We start from the raw sequence: 14,495 nt of genomic DNA, 5'->3' as shown, positions 1-14,495 counted from the left end.
GTCAGGTTTTCTTGAGCAAGGCCTGTGTGTAGTGATTACTAACAAAACAAAGTGTACAATGTAATTTCTCCACTGGGGATCAGTAAACAGTATTAATTAAATTATATCATGGATCTAAGTCAGATGTGGCCACAGTGTCTTGTTGGAGCTGTGTGTTTATGTGTTGAAAAAGTTTGTTGGTTGGATACGGGTGACCGGACCCAGTTCTTACCTCTGCTAATGAGGTCCAGTTTGTCTGTCTGCCGGATTAGAGACAAACTACCGGCCTGACTTTCATGTAACTTGGTGGAAAGGTCTAGCATGGGCCAAGAAAGAAAGCATTCAAATTTGGGATAGATTCAAACTATTTTTCCTACGGGCATAAGGAAACCGTGGCGTAGCATGACTTTTCCACTAGGAGGGGCTACAGATTTATGTTTGAAGCCACAGACAACCTCAGCGGTGACATTTGGATGCTGAAGATTTCAGTTTTTGATGTTCGATTGATTATCACCTTATATTTTATTAGTGTTAACAAGTGTCATTCTCACATTGTGCTTTGTGCAATAGGTTTCCTAGTGATCCTGACTGCTAGTGCTAATAGTTTTTGGAAATATCTGCAGTTGCAGATTTGTGTATTACAGATAAACTATTGGCTTTAGGGGGGTTTGGTGCTGTCTCAGAGCCCTTATGGTTCTTTCTGTGTTAGCAACTGGCAGAATAGGTAAAATAACTGAGAACTGGCACTCTACACATCACTAACATGCACCGCTTGGTGTCTGAAAACACAATGACAAGATGTGATTTATACAGATTGTATAAAATATGTGAGGGAGAGGAAACATCTGTTGAGGTGTGAACCCCCAAACTGCTACAGGGGCCCCGTATCATTGCTGACACTGCGCAACTCCTTTAACAAATGCATGTGAGTTTTGTATGTACAAAAAAAGGGATTCGCACAAAAGACACATTTTCAACTACCAATAGGCTTGTGTACATTGTGTAGATTGACAAATACATTTTTATTTATTTTATTTTAAAGAATCATGTCCAATGCCAATGTGGAGAAAAATGACTTCTTCACACACACACACACACACACACACACACACACACACACACACACGCACACACACACACACTCACACAAGTGAAAAATTCAGTCACTGAAGATCAGACAGTGAGAAATCCTCCAGCGGCTGTTTACATAGATCCTGACAGGGTGAGAGCCACAACGAGGGTGACACATTGGACTACACTTTACTTGAACTTCTACATACAGTATTTAGTAGTTGTAACCACTGTATCCACTATGTCAACTCTTCATACAAATAATGACATTTATTCATACAGTATAGACAATGCTTCATTTTCGGGATTGTTCAGGAAATTCCGCCTGGTGTCACACATTTTGGCCGGATGTCCATCACCTTCCGCTCTCTTTGTCTTGGCATTTCAAACTAGACTTCTGAGGACTATGATTAACTGCTCCTCAGATCTCTGCAGGGTAAATCCAGACCGCTAGCTAGACTATCTGTCCAATCTGACGTTTCTGTGAAACAACTTTTGAACATCGTCATGTTCCACCAAAACAAGTTCCTTCCTGAGGCTGTTTAGCAGAGTCACCGCTGTCCGGCGAAATATACCGGCCACGACGATTGTGATTGGTTTAAAGAAATGCCAATAAACCACAACCCGTTTGTCTCCCATCCCGGAATACTGTGTAAACTAGCCAGACCCTCCTATGCAGCGCTGTGGAGGAGGGTCTGGCAATGCGTGACTGCACAACGACTAATTCAGTTGTTATATATGCAACAGAAATGGATGTGTGGATAGCGATGATGAGCTGTGGAAATGGCAGCTTCACCTTGACTGTTTTCTCCTGAGTATATTTCTTTCTCTAAGGCTGTGTGGCAGCATGTGTGAACACCAGTAAAGGTATGAAAGGAACAAGGAGCAGAATCATGTCAAGGCTCATCAACAAGTGCCGGTCTACATCTGCTCCTACAGAGCCTCCAGTCTTGAGTATAAAGTCAGTGTGAGACATCCGCAGGTTTGATCTCACACATGGGAAAAGTGTCTGCAGTGCCTCACCTGTCCTGCAGGAGGCAGGGTCATTAACCTAATGTGGTGGCACCTGTTGGATCCAACAAGGTTAGAAATGCCTCCCACTTCTCTTTCTTTCGCTCACTCGCTCTCTCTTTCTCTCTCTCTCTCTCCTGGGTTCCACATCTCAGGTATTGTTTGACAGCTTGCTGCCTTTAACTCTAACACACTCATTCCTCACTCAACCGCACACCACATGTTGATCTTTTGCAAAGAGTTGTTTATTTCTAGCAAAACACATTTTTAACTTTGACTTGGCTTGTCTCCCCTCCTTGTCAAATACATTGAGCTGTTAGTTACAGGCTGTACTTGCGTGCTACAGCAAACCTTGAGCTAAATGCTAACATTAGCATGCTAAAATGCTGATGTTCAGTGGGTGAAATGTTTACCATGTTCACCATCTTAGTTTAGCATGTTAGCATGCTAACATTAGCTAATTAGCAGTGAACACAAAGAGCAGCGGATACTGATGCACCCAAATTCATGGCAATATATACAATAGTTGTCGAGCTATGTCCACAAAACGTCAAATGTTAACCTCATGAAGCGCTAGAGGAAAAGTCAGAGGAACACCTAAGTCAATAAATGGATTAGGAGCTAAATACGTTTCTGATCTGCTACTACACTATGACCCCCCCCAGACCAGGTCATCTGGGACAGGTCTACTTTCTGTTCCCAGAGTCAGAACTAAACAGGGGGAAGCACCGTTCAGTTTCTATGCTCCTCATATCTGGAACAAACTCTCAGTTCAAACTCTCAGAAACCTTCAGGTCCGCTGCTACTCCCAGTTCTTTTAAATCAAGGCTGAAGAGCTTTCTTTTGGATGTTGCCTTTCTCTAAATGGTTGTTCATTTCTTTAATGTTTAATTTCTTATGCTGCACTGTAACTTTTAGTCTTGTGTTCGATCTGTTTAAAAAAAAAAAGGTTGAACTGTTTTTGGGTTAAGCACTTTGAATTGCCCTGTTTGCTGAAATGTGCTATACAAATAAAGCTGCCTTGCCAGTTGTGTGGAAACCACCAACATCTATACAAAATGTAATTGCAAATAGATATTGGGCATTTCTATTGTGGACCGATTAAATATGACCAAAATATGCCAAACATAGAGTCGTGCCGCTTGAATTTGAATAGCCACGAAGTATCAATGCTTATAGTGTGACGATAAATGTCGCTCAGTGGTGTTTTAAGCCCCCAACGTCCCCTTCGAGACAGCGCTGCGTCTGTTGATTTCAAGGCACCTAACCCTGACCTTAACCCCAACCCTACCATGGAACCATAACCATTGCATAATTCCAGGAAGCGCTGCTTGGAAGGAGACGTTGGGGGATAAAAACGCAAATAAACATAAATGTCTTGATTCCATGCAGGTAAATGAAAGCCTCGAAGCAACAGATGTCCAAGGACCGAGGAGAGATGCACAGTATAGATGCAAGCCAGGGGATTAATTTGTATTTTAAAATGACAATTTAAAACAAAGTTATACTGGACTGCTTTTAACAGTCACTCTAAATTTGTTGTATCCTAGTTTACACGTTTTAGTCTGTTTTCTTTTTGCCTTTCACATATTCTCTTAACATTCTTAAAATCTGCTGCCTCTGTCTTCATTGCTCGGATGATTGCTTGGTTAGGAGTTTGGCTTCACATTTAAAGGCTCAGGTGCGAACACAATGCGAACATCATCTCCTGTTGTCTTTGCAGTAACCTTCGATATGCTGCAGAGGACCTGAGGGTGCACGAGGGGAGATAAAATGATTCATCTTCTGTCATGAAGGTAGGCATGCATTTGTTTTATTCCTTAAAGACAGTGTGCAGGGCTTTAACATACCTGCATCACAAATGTAGTACGGGTCTCAGTTTTGTCTCAAAAACTTTAAATGTATCCCTATGAAAAAATGTCAGGAGTGAGATGTTGTATTTTTTTGAGCGGGGTAGACATGTATGACTGAGATAAATATTGTAAACGCTTTTGCTCCTGTGTATAATAGGCTGTGCCCTGAAATCAATACCTGTTCTGATATCTAAAATAAGTGTTTGGTTTGGTGTCAGTGGTTTTAATGGATAACCTCCCTGCGCAACACTTACTATTAGCAGCTGTGAGGGGAATCTGTGTCAACACCTTTTTAATAAATGGAAACTTATTTTCTCTGTGGCTGCAAGTGGAAGAAAAAGTTGCAGGTGCACCTGACAACTACCATCCCTCTGGTGTTGTCTTTGGGGGCTGAGGGCTGAATGGAGTGTTATTCTCCACTGTCAGTTATGACACAGTGACAGAGGAGGGGCTCTCATGTGTGAGAGTGGCCGTCGGACACAAAATGACAAAGAATGAAAGCTGCTGTGGCTAAAAATAAACCCCCGTGTTGAGAACATGACAAATTCCAGTCACAAGGTGAGACTAAGACAATGGTGTCCTGCTGGCAATGAAAGCAAGTCACTACATGTTTGATTCATTTCATTGATGCGAAGTGACACCAGAGGCTTCTTGGGAGGAAAACGTTTGAAACTGAAATTCAATGGAAAATATATAAGAGGCATGCCTGGGCAAGCCTGTCTCCCTAGTATTAACCGTTTTTATTTTATTCTTGCAGTACAGGATATTCACTTGTATTTATATACCATTTTATAGTTCTTTTCAGGCAGTCGCATCACTTGGTTAAGGAAGGATCGTGGTCTTGATGCATGAGAAACATGTTATCTTAATGAACCAAAATCACTTTCTTTCCCTAACCAAAGTGCTTTTGATGCCTAAACTTAACACACACAATCTCTGGCCATCTCTGGTGCCTGTGACATGTGACATTTGACATCTGAAATGGGTGGTACTGACTTGGTGCTGCAAAGTTGGGATACATTATCTGTTTACAAAGTAGACTTGGATTACATACTTTAACAAGTCTGATTACTCTTTACTTCTGTGCTGATTTGAATTCATTCGTCTTGTACATGTAACATCAAGCTTCAGGGGGGAAATGGTCCAAACTGGCGCAGCAGAGGTCAGAAAAACCCCGACTGGTAGTCCCTGATATGGGTCAAGCTGACAACATTGTCATAATCATTGGTCACAAGCTCCTTCCAAGCAACGGAGTACATTTTAGAGGACAAGTAAATGACTTCAGTCCTGATAATATTTTAACCGGAATCTTTTACTTGTTATGTCACTGCCTTCAGATTACACCCAGTGATGATTGTTAGCACTCTTAGGTCAGCCTGAACTTAACACTGAACCTAACCTCAACAATTATTAATGTCTGTGACATTGGTTCATTTTTGGATGGTTCTCTGTGACAACTGAGGAGGTGGAGGAAGTAGTCAGACTCTATTTTAAGTAGGGACCAGTGTTGGGCAAGTTACTTCCAAAATATAATCATTATAGATTACTTGTTACTGTCATTTGAGTGTAATTAGTCATATTACAATATTGTCAATATAATGTATTTGAATTGTAATGCTTTACACTACTTTTGTATAAATTTTGAGTTACTTTCACCAAAATAACAGTTAATAAAAGTAAATGTAAATGTGCTGTATTTATATAGCGCTTTTCCAGTCTTAACAACTAATCAAAGCGCTTTTACATCTACAGGAAACATTCACCATTCACACACATTCATACACTGTGGCCGGGGCTGCCGTACAAGGTGCCACCTGCTCATCAGATAAGCTCACACACATTCACACTCCGATGCGCAGCACCGGGGGCAACTCGGGGTTCAGTGTCTTGCCCAAGAACACTTCGACAATGACTGCAGGGGCGGGGATCGAACCACCAACCTTCCGATTGGCAGGCAACCGCTCTACCACTGAGCCACAGCCGCCCCCAAGTTTGACTTGGTAAGTACAGTAGCTTGGGAATTTCCCCACCGTATCAACAAAGTCTCATCTTTATTTACTTTAATACACCATTGATTATTCATAATATTTATTAAAGTTAATATGAATATGCAAAATAACGAAATCAATAAAAATAGATGTAAAATGTACAATAGGCAATTAAGAAAAAATGAAAATACTCAAAAGCACCTTACAGTTTTCACGACTGATAAAAGGCAATGATATCTACGTGTAGAAAGCCTAAACATTAATTCCCGACATGACACACTGCTGTCCGCGCTGCTGTACCACCACCTGTTGGGACACAGATGTTGTCCACACCGTCTCTGGTTCTGGCTCTGACCCCTGAACAGACGGGGGACGGCTTGCTTCAACGAAGTGTAACGTTTCGTGGTGTTGGGAAATTCTTTAAAAACAAAAACATGAAATGTTGCGTTGTAGCTTTCGTCACTGAGATCGTAATGGGTATAATATTCCCCAAATTGTATTAGTAATAAGTTATATTGCTGCGTTACAGCAAAAACAACTACGTTACTGTAATTGTATTACCTTTGTAACGCGTTACTCCCAACACCGGTAGTGACACTACCACAATGTAAAATATGCTCTATACAAATAAAGTCAAAGTGCTACTTAGATTAAATCTATGATGCATAGTTTCTGTCTCCCCCATGAGGAATTCTAATGACAAAAACGGACTCATCCACATGATCCAAGCCTTCAATGAGCGTGCACCACCCCCACCTCTCTTCCACACAGCTGCTAGTAGCCAAGGAGGATTATAAACAAAACAAAAAAAATATGATGGACTCTTTGGAAAAGGTAACTTATCTTCTGCCCTTGTAGCCAGGTGACACAATCTACTGAACATAGTCATACTGAGAAATCCAGAGAGTTGTTCGGAGCTGATGGTCTTAGTTAGCTTTGTAGTAACTCATTTGGCAACGGCTTGAATCTAACGGAGGTTCATTGTTAACAAAAGGATTCACACTAATGCTTTAAAGTAGACAAGTATCAGCAAAACGCAATTAATGTATGAGTAAGTAAAAGTGCTCGCTGTGCAGAGTGTCTGTGACTGTTACACTACTATTTGAATATCATAACTGATCCATTAACATGCAGTGGCATTTTAACTTATCTGGCTGTGGTGTAGCTGATGCGTATTTTATATGATGTTGGGTAGCTTCATTCACTGTATTGCACCTAGGAGGGCTTGTTTTCTTCAGAGGTGTCAAATTTATTCACATTCATTACTCCGGTAGAAGTATAGACACTAGGGTTTAAAAAAAAAAAAAAACTCAAGCTTTTTACTTTAAATATCAGTTTGCTTTTTTCTAATTAGACAGAGTCTCGGAAGCTTGTGGTACTTGCGTGCGCAGAGCTTGCAGCACATTTTAAAGGAGGTGTTTTTGCATCCAACCACTTTAGAATTCTGCCAGGTACTGCCAGGGATGTAGAAGGAGCTACCAGTCTTCTCGCTGGTGCTTGGTTGCGACGTTTCGCTCAAATTCTCTTAAGTCTCTGCCACAGACATCTTTTGTAATATGCTACACACGTATGCTATTTCCTTTGCTGGAGTGTGACGTGATTTGTGTCGTGTGCAGATGTGATGGATCGCGTTCAAACCAGTAGGGTACTGGAATGGTATAGGTTTATACTTCTCCTCCAACCACAATCAAATTCACTCCATCCGGATGGTGAGATTTACAGTGGGGCCAAAAAGTATTTAGTCAGCCGCTGATTGTGCAAGTTCTCCAACTGGAATTTCTTTTGTGATGACAAGCTGGAATGAAAACAAGCTGAACTGAAATAGGAGTAAGCCATTTAAAAAATATAAGGAATAGAAAGTACAGATTCCATGAAAATGTTAGGAGTAAAAGTACAATGTCTGCTGTAAAATAATGACTCCAGTGAAGTGTAGATACCCAAAATGTCTACTTAGGTAAGGTAACGAAGTATTACTTGACACCTCTGTTTTCTTGCACCTTGGACACCGTAGGGGTACTTTATCATGATTTATCTGCTATAGGGGCAGTAAAGAGCACTTCTACATACATGTATTCATTCATAAACCCTTGAAGGACTACATGTAGAGTATACATTTTTGTACAGTTAGAAGTGCTGCGACAAGTGATTTATTTCTGATTTCCTTTTTTTTTTTTTTTTGAAAACTGATGCTGTTGACTTAACACCCAAAAAAAATAATGTTTAACCCATGTCTAAAAGTTTCACTTAGCACGACAGAAATAACTATGATGACTCACAAATGAAAACTGAATTTTCTGCAATTTCTTGCATATCTGGAGTGATGACATACTTTAGTTAAAAAGATGTTGCAAAGAAAACAGTCGGCTATTTATCAATTAATATAAAAAATGAACACGTCATTTTTGACCCATGTGGTGCATTAAAAGGTTAGTAACATGTTGCCTCAGAGGGTTAAGATGACTACAAGTAGATTTCCTTAACAGGTCTTAACCCATCCTGTGAAGTACTTCAGAGGACTGGAGTCACTTCAGGGACGTAAGTGTTGCAGACGTGTGTTAAAAGACCCACGCATGGCCCTGAGTCTGATGAATCCCCACGGGGGCTCCAGGGTCACACTGAGGCATGTTTTGTTTTCCACTTTGATTAAATTCTGGAAAGAAAGATGGTTACCATGGGCATCTCACCTGTGGAATTAATTATCGGCACAAAGAGGAAGGCTCACTTAGCTTCTCCTCATTTCCTCATAAACAAGCTGTGTCGCAGCGTCTCACCTTACAGTTGTTCGGGACTCTAACCAGGTAAGAACACCTCTCCCGTAGTGTTTTCTTTTGTACTCTTATGGAAGTAACATTCATTGTATTTCATGAGTAAATCATGACGCGTTTTCATTGCCAGAAAGCTGCAAGAGTTCTCATCCTTCCAGCAGAATGCCGAGCCAGCTCGAGGGTGCAATGAGTGCACTGATAACGGTTTTCTACAACTACTCTGGACACGATGGAGACAAATACAAGCTCAACAAGGGCGAGTTAAAGGAACTCCTCAACGCAGAGCTCACTGACTTCCTCATGGTAATGTACACTACATGCATGATCATGTTTTTCATTTGTCTATTTAAATAGAAGTTGTCACATCACGAAGTAGAATTTTCTGATTGTTTGCTAAGCTTTCAGTCGCATTGAATAGAGAAAAGTCTTCCCAAAAGGTAACACATAAACCGTGATCAGCTCAGTAGGAACCAATGTGTGTGTTAAACAGAAAAGTCAATGTGGCGTTCAGACGGACCAGAACATACAGTCTTGTTACTGGAGCATCTGCAGGGAGAGTTTCAGGACTTTATGAAACACATTGCAGACTGCTTTGTCCAATTTAAAACGCTGTAAACGCTTTATTCCATGGTGGCTGACGATAACAGTTCATTTATTAGCTGTTATTTCAAGTGGCTGGAATATTTGTTTAAAACTGAATGATGTTAAGTTTGCCATAAAATATGGCCAATTGTTTTTTAATGAATCCTTTTTTTTCCTCAAGGAACTTGAATTTCTTATACATTGCTTAAAATATAGCTTTGTTTTGAATGTCGTATATGTTAAAATAGGCAAGAGCAGAACATGTTAACTGTTTTTATCAGTCAAGCACTCATTTTTTTGCAATATTTATGGATAGACGTGTGAATGCAGACTCATTGACAGACCTCCACTGACCCTAGCACCGCCGGTGATTGAGAACATGGTGCACCAAAGTGTGACCTTTTACATCTCCCTCCTTTCCTCAATGGATGTGTATTGACCAATAATAATAGTTATGGCAATTTACTTATTCCGGATCTTTGCATGGCCCTTGTCTGAGGGAATTGTTTTCTCCTTGATCGCTGTCCTGCTGGTGGCTCTCACATCCCAGCAATGTGTGTAACAAAGTGTGTGTGTGGAGAGGGAGACAGATGATGATAGCGGCTTGCATGAGCCTGCGATTCCAAATGATTGAGACCAACACAATGACTGACTTCTTGTGCTCCCTCATGCGGACGTGAAGCCTCAGGTGCTCACACATCATCATCATCATCACCATCAGTGGCCCATATCGCCTCCTAAAATAGACATGATGTCATCACAAGCCCTCGGGCTGCAGGCACCTCTGAGAATAGACGCAACCACAGCGTAACATTCACCCTCGGTTTCCTCTGACAGAAAACATTGACACTTCCCAAAAAGGAGTGGGTAGTATTAAAAAGATAATGTTTGGACTGAAAATCCAGAAAGCAGAGGAAAAGAGAGCTTTTATTTTTATTTGTTTCTATATTTTTTGATTATTTCAGTTTAGCTAAAGTTGTCCCTCGGTTCAAAGTTGGAAATTTGATATTTAGATTTTTTTATTTATTAAAGTTTTACTAGTTTTATTTAGTTATATTTAACTTTAAATATATTATTATTAAATATATAACATTTGGACACACTTATTTTTCAAGTCATTGTGAAGTCTCACTGACTCTCAAAACCATGTATCTCAGTTTGTTTTTTCAGATCAACTGAACTGATTCTCCTACTTTGAAATTTAAATAAACCACATTCAAAAAATGAACATAAAAACATTATTACATTTTACTTTATTTAAAAATACGTTGCCAACAAGGCTAAATGAAAAACATGTACAGTTGATGTTTTGGAGATACCTTGTTTTCACAGAGCAATGTAGCTACTGTAAGTAATTAAACGAAAACAAAATTTATTTTTTGGCTCATGTTTTTTCGGGTATAAACATAGAAATATTTGTACTTTACAGTCTGAAACAGACACTACCTTTTTTTTTTTTTTTTTTTTTTTTTAATTTATGACTCACTATATAAACAGGTATGTTACTGTGAAACAGGGCTTTTGTTAGAAAGGAGAAAGCATCAAGGTGATATAAGTGAATGAAAATGTAATCCTACAGATTTTGTTCTGAATTTATTTACTGATAAGTAATGCAGGATTTAATGTCTTCTCACGTCCCAGTCATACTGCCAACTTTATTTATTTACCATTATTTTATTTGTTTTCCTTTATTTAGCACATCAAATTAATTTGTACACAATTATAAATCCATCCCATAAAAAACATTTGCAAGGAAGACAAGAGCTCTCAAAGTGGCTTACAAAGTATCTCCCTTTAACATAGAGTATGATTACAGTTTAATATGAAACCACAAAGTAAAAAAGAAACCAAATTACAGAACAAAATATACACCAATATTACTTTTATTTATGTCATTTTCACACTTTCAAATGTAGCTTTGACCCTTTTAACCATCAAAAGTCAAAATGACATTCACACTGTGCAGCTGAGGAGCTATCTTTCTAATTTAAAAATTAAAAATCTCTCAAATAAGTCAGCCCTCACTGTAATTGCCGAAAAATGTTAACTCTAATGAGGTTCCACGACGTAAAGATCACCGGCGCCTCGGAGGTTGGAGGGTGTAAAAGTGAAAGCCACGTCTTGTTTCTGGCTCTTGGAGTAAATGAGCAAAAGCAATAAATGCCGTGTGTGTGATCAGCTGCTGCTCACGGCTCATTTAGCAGCAACATCTTTGCTCTCAATTGGACACGGACGGCTTTTTGCCTTAAGTCCACATGAAGCAATTGTGGTTGTGACTCATCCTACACGGAAAGACTGATGTTTCCCATATTACAACCTAAATCTATGTGTTTAAGGTATTTTAAGTGCTCTAACAGGGATCTGAAGTGACAATGCTATTGGCTACAAGGCAACGTTCTACAGAAGAATCATTACGAGAATAAAAGCTAGAAAAAGTCCCATATGTTGCGTTAATATTCTCTTTTTATTTTTGCTTTTCAGTCTCAGAAGGATCCGATGCTCGTGGAGAAAATCATGAAGGACCTGGACTCGAACAAAGACAACGAAGTGGATTTTAATGAGTTTGTCGTGTTGGTGGCCGCCCTGACTGTTGCCTGCAATGACTTCTTCCAAGAGCAGCAGAAGAAAGCCAAGTAGATGTCTGTAGAACACCAACTGTAAATCTTAAATTGTTTAAAAATTCTATGCCATTAAAAAACAATACAGTAAATGCAACAGCAGTTGAATCCTTTGTTTTTTGCATCACCAACTGAACAGAATTGTGAATGTATTATTTATGAATGAAGACACTCTGTTGTATTGTCACCGATTTAAAAAAACTAAAACTCTTAAACGACTTTGTGATCTCACACCATGCTTTTTTTCTGATCCAAATTATAGTCATTTTTACAATCTAGTGATGTTAATACAAAAGAAATGTTTATGGTGTTGTCATTGTCACCTGTTTTATTGTGTTTGTATCATAGACTGTAGCCACCATGGCGTTTTGGATTTAGTTTGGCTTTACGGCCATCGTCATATTGTTTTTTTGGTAATTGATAGTGATATTTGGACAAGAAGTTGGAGCTAGTTATAACATTTATATAGCTAGCTAGCTTGGTTAGCAATGTGCAACCGTAACTCTTTAATGGATGATTGGGGTGCTAATTGTGGCTAGCAACATAGCAGGCTAAAAACACAATTTACCGGAAGAATTAATAACTGGCTCACAGAGTTTAAGGCAGTGCATAAGCAACTTTCATGAACTGACTAGCACTGACAGTGAGAGGGTCAAGTTCAAAGATGAGAACACCCAAAACAAGTTCATTACCATTTTAATGTGCACACAGCAGTGTTGTAGTCAAGACCACCTCAACTGAGACCAAGTCATTTGGTCACCACTAACATAGTGTGTGTGCGTATATACACAACTAGCTAATACTGTATATACTGTAGCCAATATTTGCTAAATCACTGTGGGTGAGGGGTGACGAGATTTCTGAAGAGTTTTGGTACAGAGGGCAGGTTCAACACATTAGCTAGAAAGCTAGCTAGCTTTGCTAGCGTCATTTACACTTAGCTTACCTTTCTTTATGCTTCCGTACTTGGTGCAGATATAAAATGAAGGTGCAACATGGTCCCAGCTGTGTCGGTTAGCGTCACTTTGCAGAATTTACACACTGCTATGTTTTCTTTCAGATGTTTTGCAAATAAACTCTTTAAAAAATGCAATAAATAAAACGTTAAACGGAGCGGGGAACAGCGGTTAACAGTAACACATTTTAAACTGGGAAAGAGTCAAGTTATTGGTTGCATTTGGAGCAGAAAGTTTTACATCCAATCACAGACATGATGTTAAAGTGCCCCTATTGTGAAAAGAAAATCACTTTTTCTGGGATTTGGGGTGTTATTTTCTGTGTGTGGTGCTTCCGCACGCATACAAACTTGGAAAAAAACTATCCATACTGTTTTGAGTGAGATACGGTTTTTGAATGTCTTCAGTCTCCGGGGTGACCTGTTTAAAATCTGCACGGCCTCTCTACGTAACTAGCCAAGACGAGTTGGCTAACAAAGCATATGCTAGCATGCTACTGGAAAGTAACGAAGTACATTTACTCCACTACTTTACTTAAGTAAAAATTTGAGGTACTTGCACTTTACTTGAGTTTTTGTCTTTTCTTGCTACTTTCAACTTCACTAAATTTCAGAGATAAATATAACAGCCTACAAAGTCATCTGAAATTATTAGCAGATGAAACACATTAATTGACAGACCTGTTTGGATCGTTTCCAAATTGTTCCCAAAATTTGAGGATTTTTCAGCATCGAGCACTTTCACTTTTAATACTTTAAGTATATTTTCCTGAAGATAGTTGAATTAAGTTACATTTTCAATGCACACATTTTACTTGTGACAGAGTTTTTACAGTGTGCCATTAGTACTTCTTAAGTAAAGGATCTGAATACTTCTTTCACCACAGCCTGGGTGCATTGCAGTTAACTCTTCACTACTAGTTTTGTCTGCTTCGTAAAAGAAGGAACCGTACGTTAAGGTGGTTGCTGACGATTAATTGAGTGGCCTTAACCTTTAATAGGACAGCTTTTGTCATCTTAAAATGCCCGTTGTCATTTGTTTTGGTTGTCCCTGCTGTAATCCAAATGTCAAATTTGTATTTGAAATACGTTAATTTTGGAGACGTTGTCCCAGCCTGATGGTGCATTTAGTGGGAAACATTTTTGTCCCTTGTCTGTCTTGCTGTCAGTCTACAGTAAGTTCCCCAAGGAGGAACATTTTTTCCTTCATGGTGGCACAAGGCTAGAGTCCAGGAGAAATTCATGATCACAGTAAATATGACAACTGCTAATGTTATATTTCAGTGATAAGAGATTTGTCTCAAAGAAGGAATGCTATGAAATCGATTGTGATAAAAACAAGTTTGATGTTAGCTTTTCATGAGATATAGAAGGTCATTCAAAACTCTCTTTTTTTAAATCATGACCTTTTTTGTTGTTTATCAATATATATATGACTTTGAATCTTTTAATGTGGCAACTTACAGTATATGGCAAAATAAGTCAATGTATGACATCATGAAAAAATATGTAAATGTGAATAGGCAGCACTATCACTGCAACTTTAATATGTTTGGGGATGTGTGCATGTGCAGTGGGGGAACAAGTATTCAGATCATTTACTTACTACATTTACTCAAGTACTAATACAACAATTTAAATTCTAAATCCTACTTAAGTACAAAAGTATATCA

General features: G+C 39.1%; 1 protein-coding gene across 1 annotated transcript; it reads left to right on the top strand.

Moving 5' to 3' along the window:
• Nucleotides 1–8,410: 8,410 nt before the first annotated feature.
• On the top strand, nucleotides 8,411–12,060 carry s100z (S100 calcium binding protein Z). Its single transcript, XM_034896208.1, has 3 exons — nucleotides 8,411–8,700; nucleotides 8,798–8,970; nucleotides 11,731–12,060. The coding sequence occupies exons 2-3, from the start codon at nucleotides 8,830–8,832 to the stop codon at nucleotides 11,884–11,886; spliced, it is 297 nt and encodes a 98-aa protein (XP_034752099.1). The 5' UTR covers nucleotides 8,411–8,700; nucleotides 8,798–8,829; the 3' UTR covers nucleotides 11,887–12,060.
• The last annotated feature ends 2,435 nt before the right edge of the window (nucleotides 12,061–14,495 follow it).

This window comes from Etheostoma cragini, chromosome 16 (genome assembly GCF_013103735.1).
Source record: "Etheostoma cragini isolate CJK2018 chromosome 16, CSU_Ecrag_1.0, whole genome shotgun sequence".
Taxonomy (NCBI): Eukaryota; Metazoa; Chordata; class Actinopteri; order Perciformes; family Percidae; genus Etheostoma; species Etheostoma cragini.
The sequence above is the reverse complement of the archived record's forward strand: the minus strand, read 5'-3'. Positions and strand labels throughout refer to the sequence as shown.

What these genes read in the sequence shown, in the direction of transcription:
- s100z (XM_034896208.1), top strand. Translation starts at nt 8,830, where the DNA reads ATGCCGAGCCAGCTCGAGGGTGCAATGAGTGCACTGATAACGGTTTTC. An exon ending in AGCTCACTGACTTCCTCATG is followed by an intron (nt 8,971 to 11,730) that starts GTAATGTACACT and finishes TTTGCTTTTCAG; the next exon opens with TCTCAGAAGGATCCGATGCT.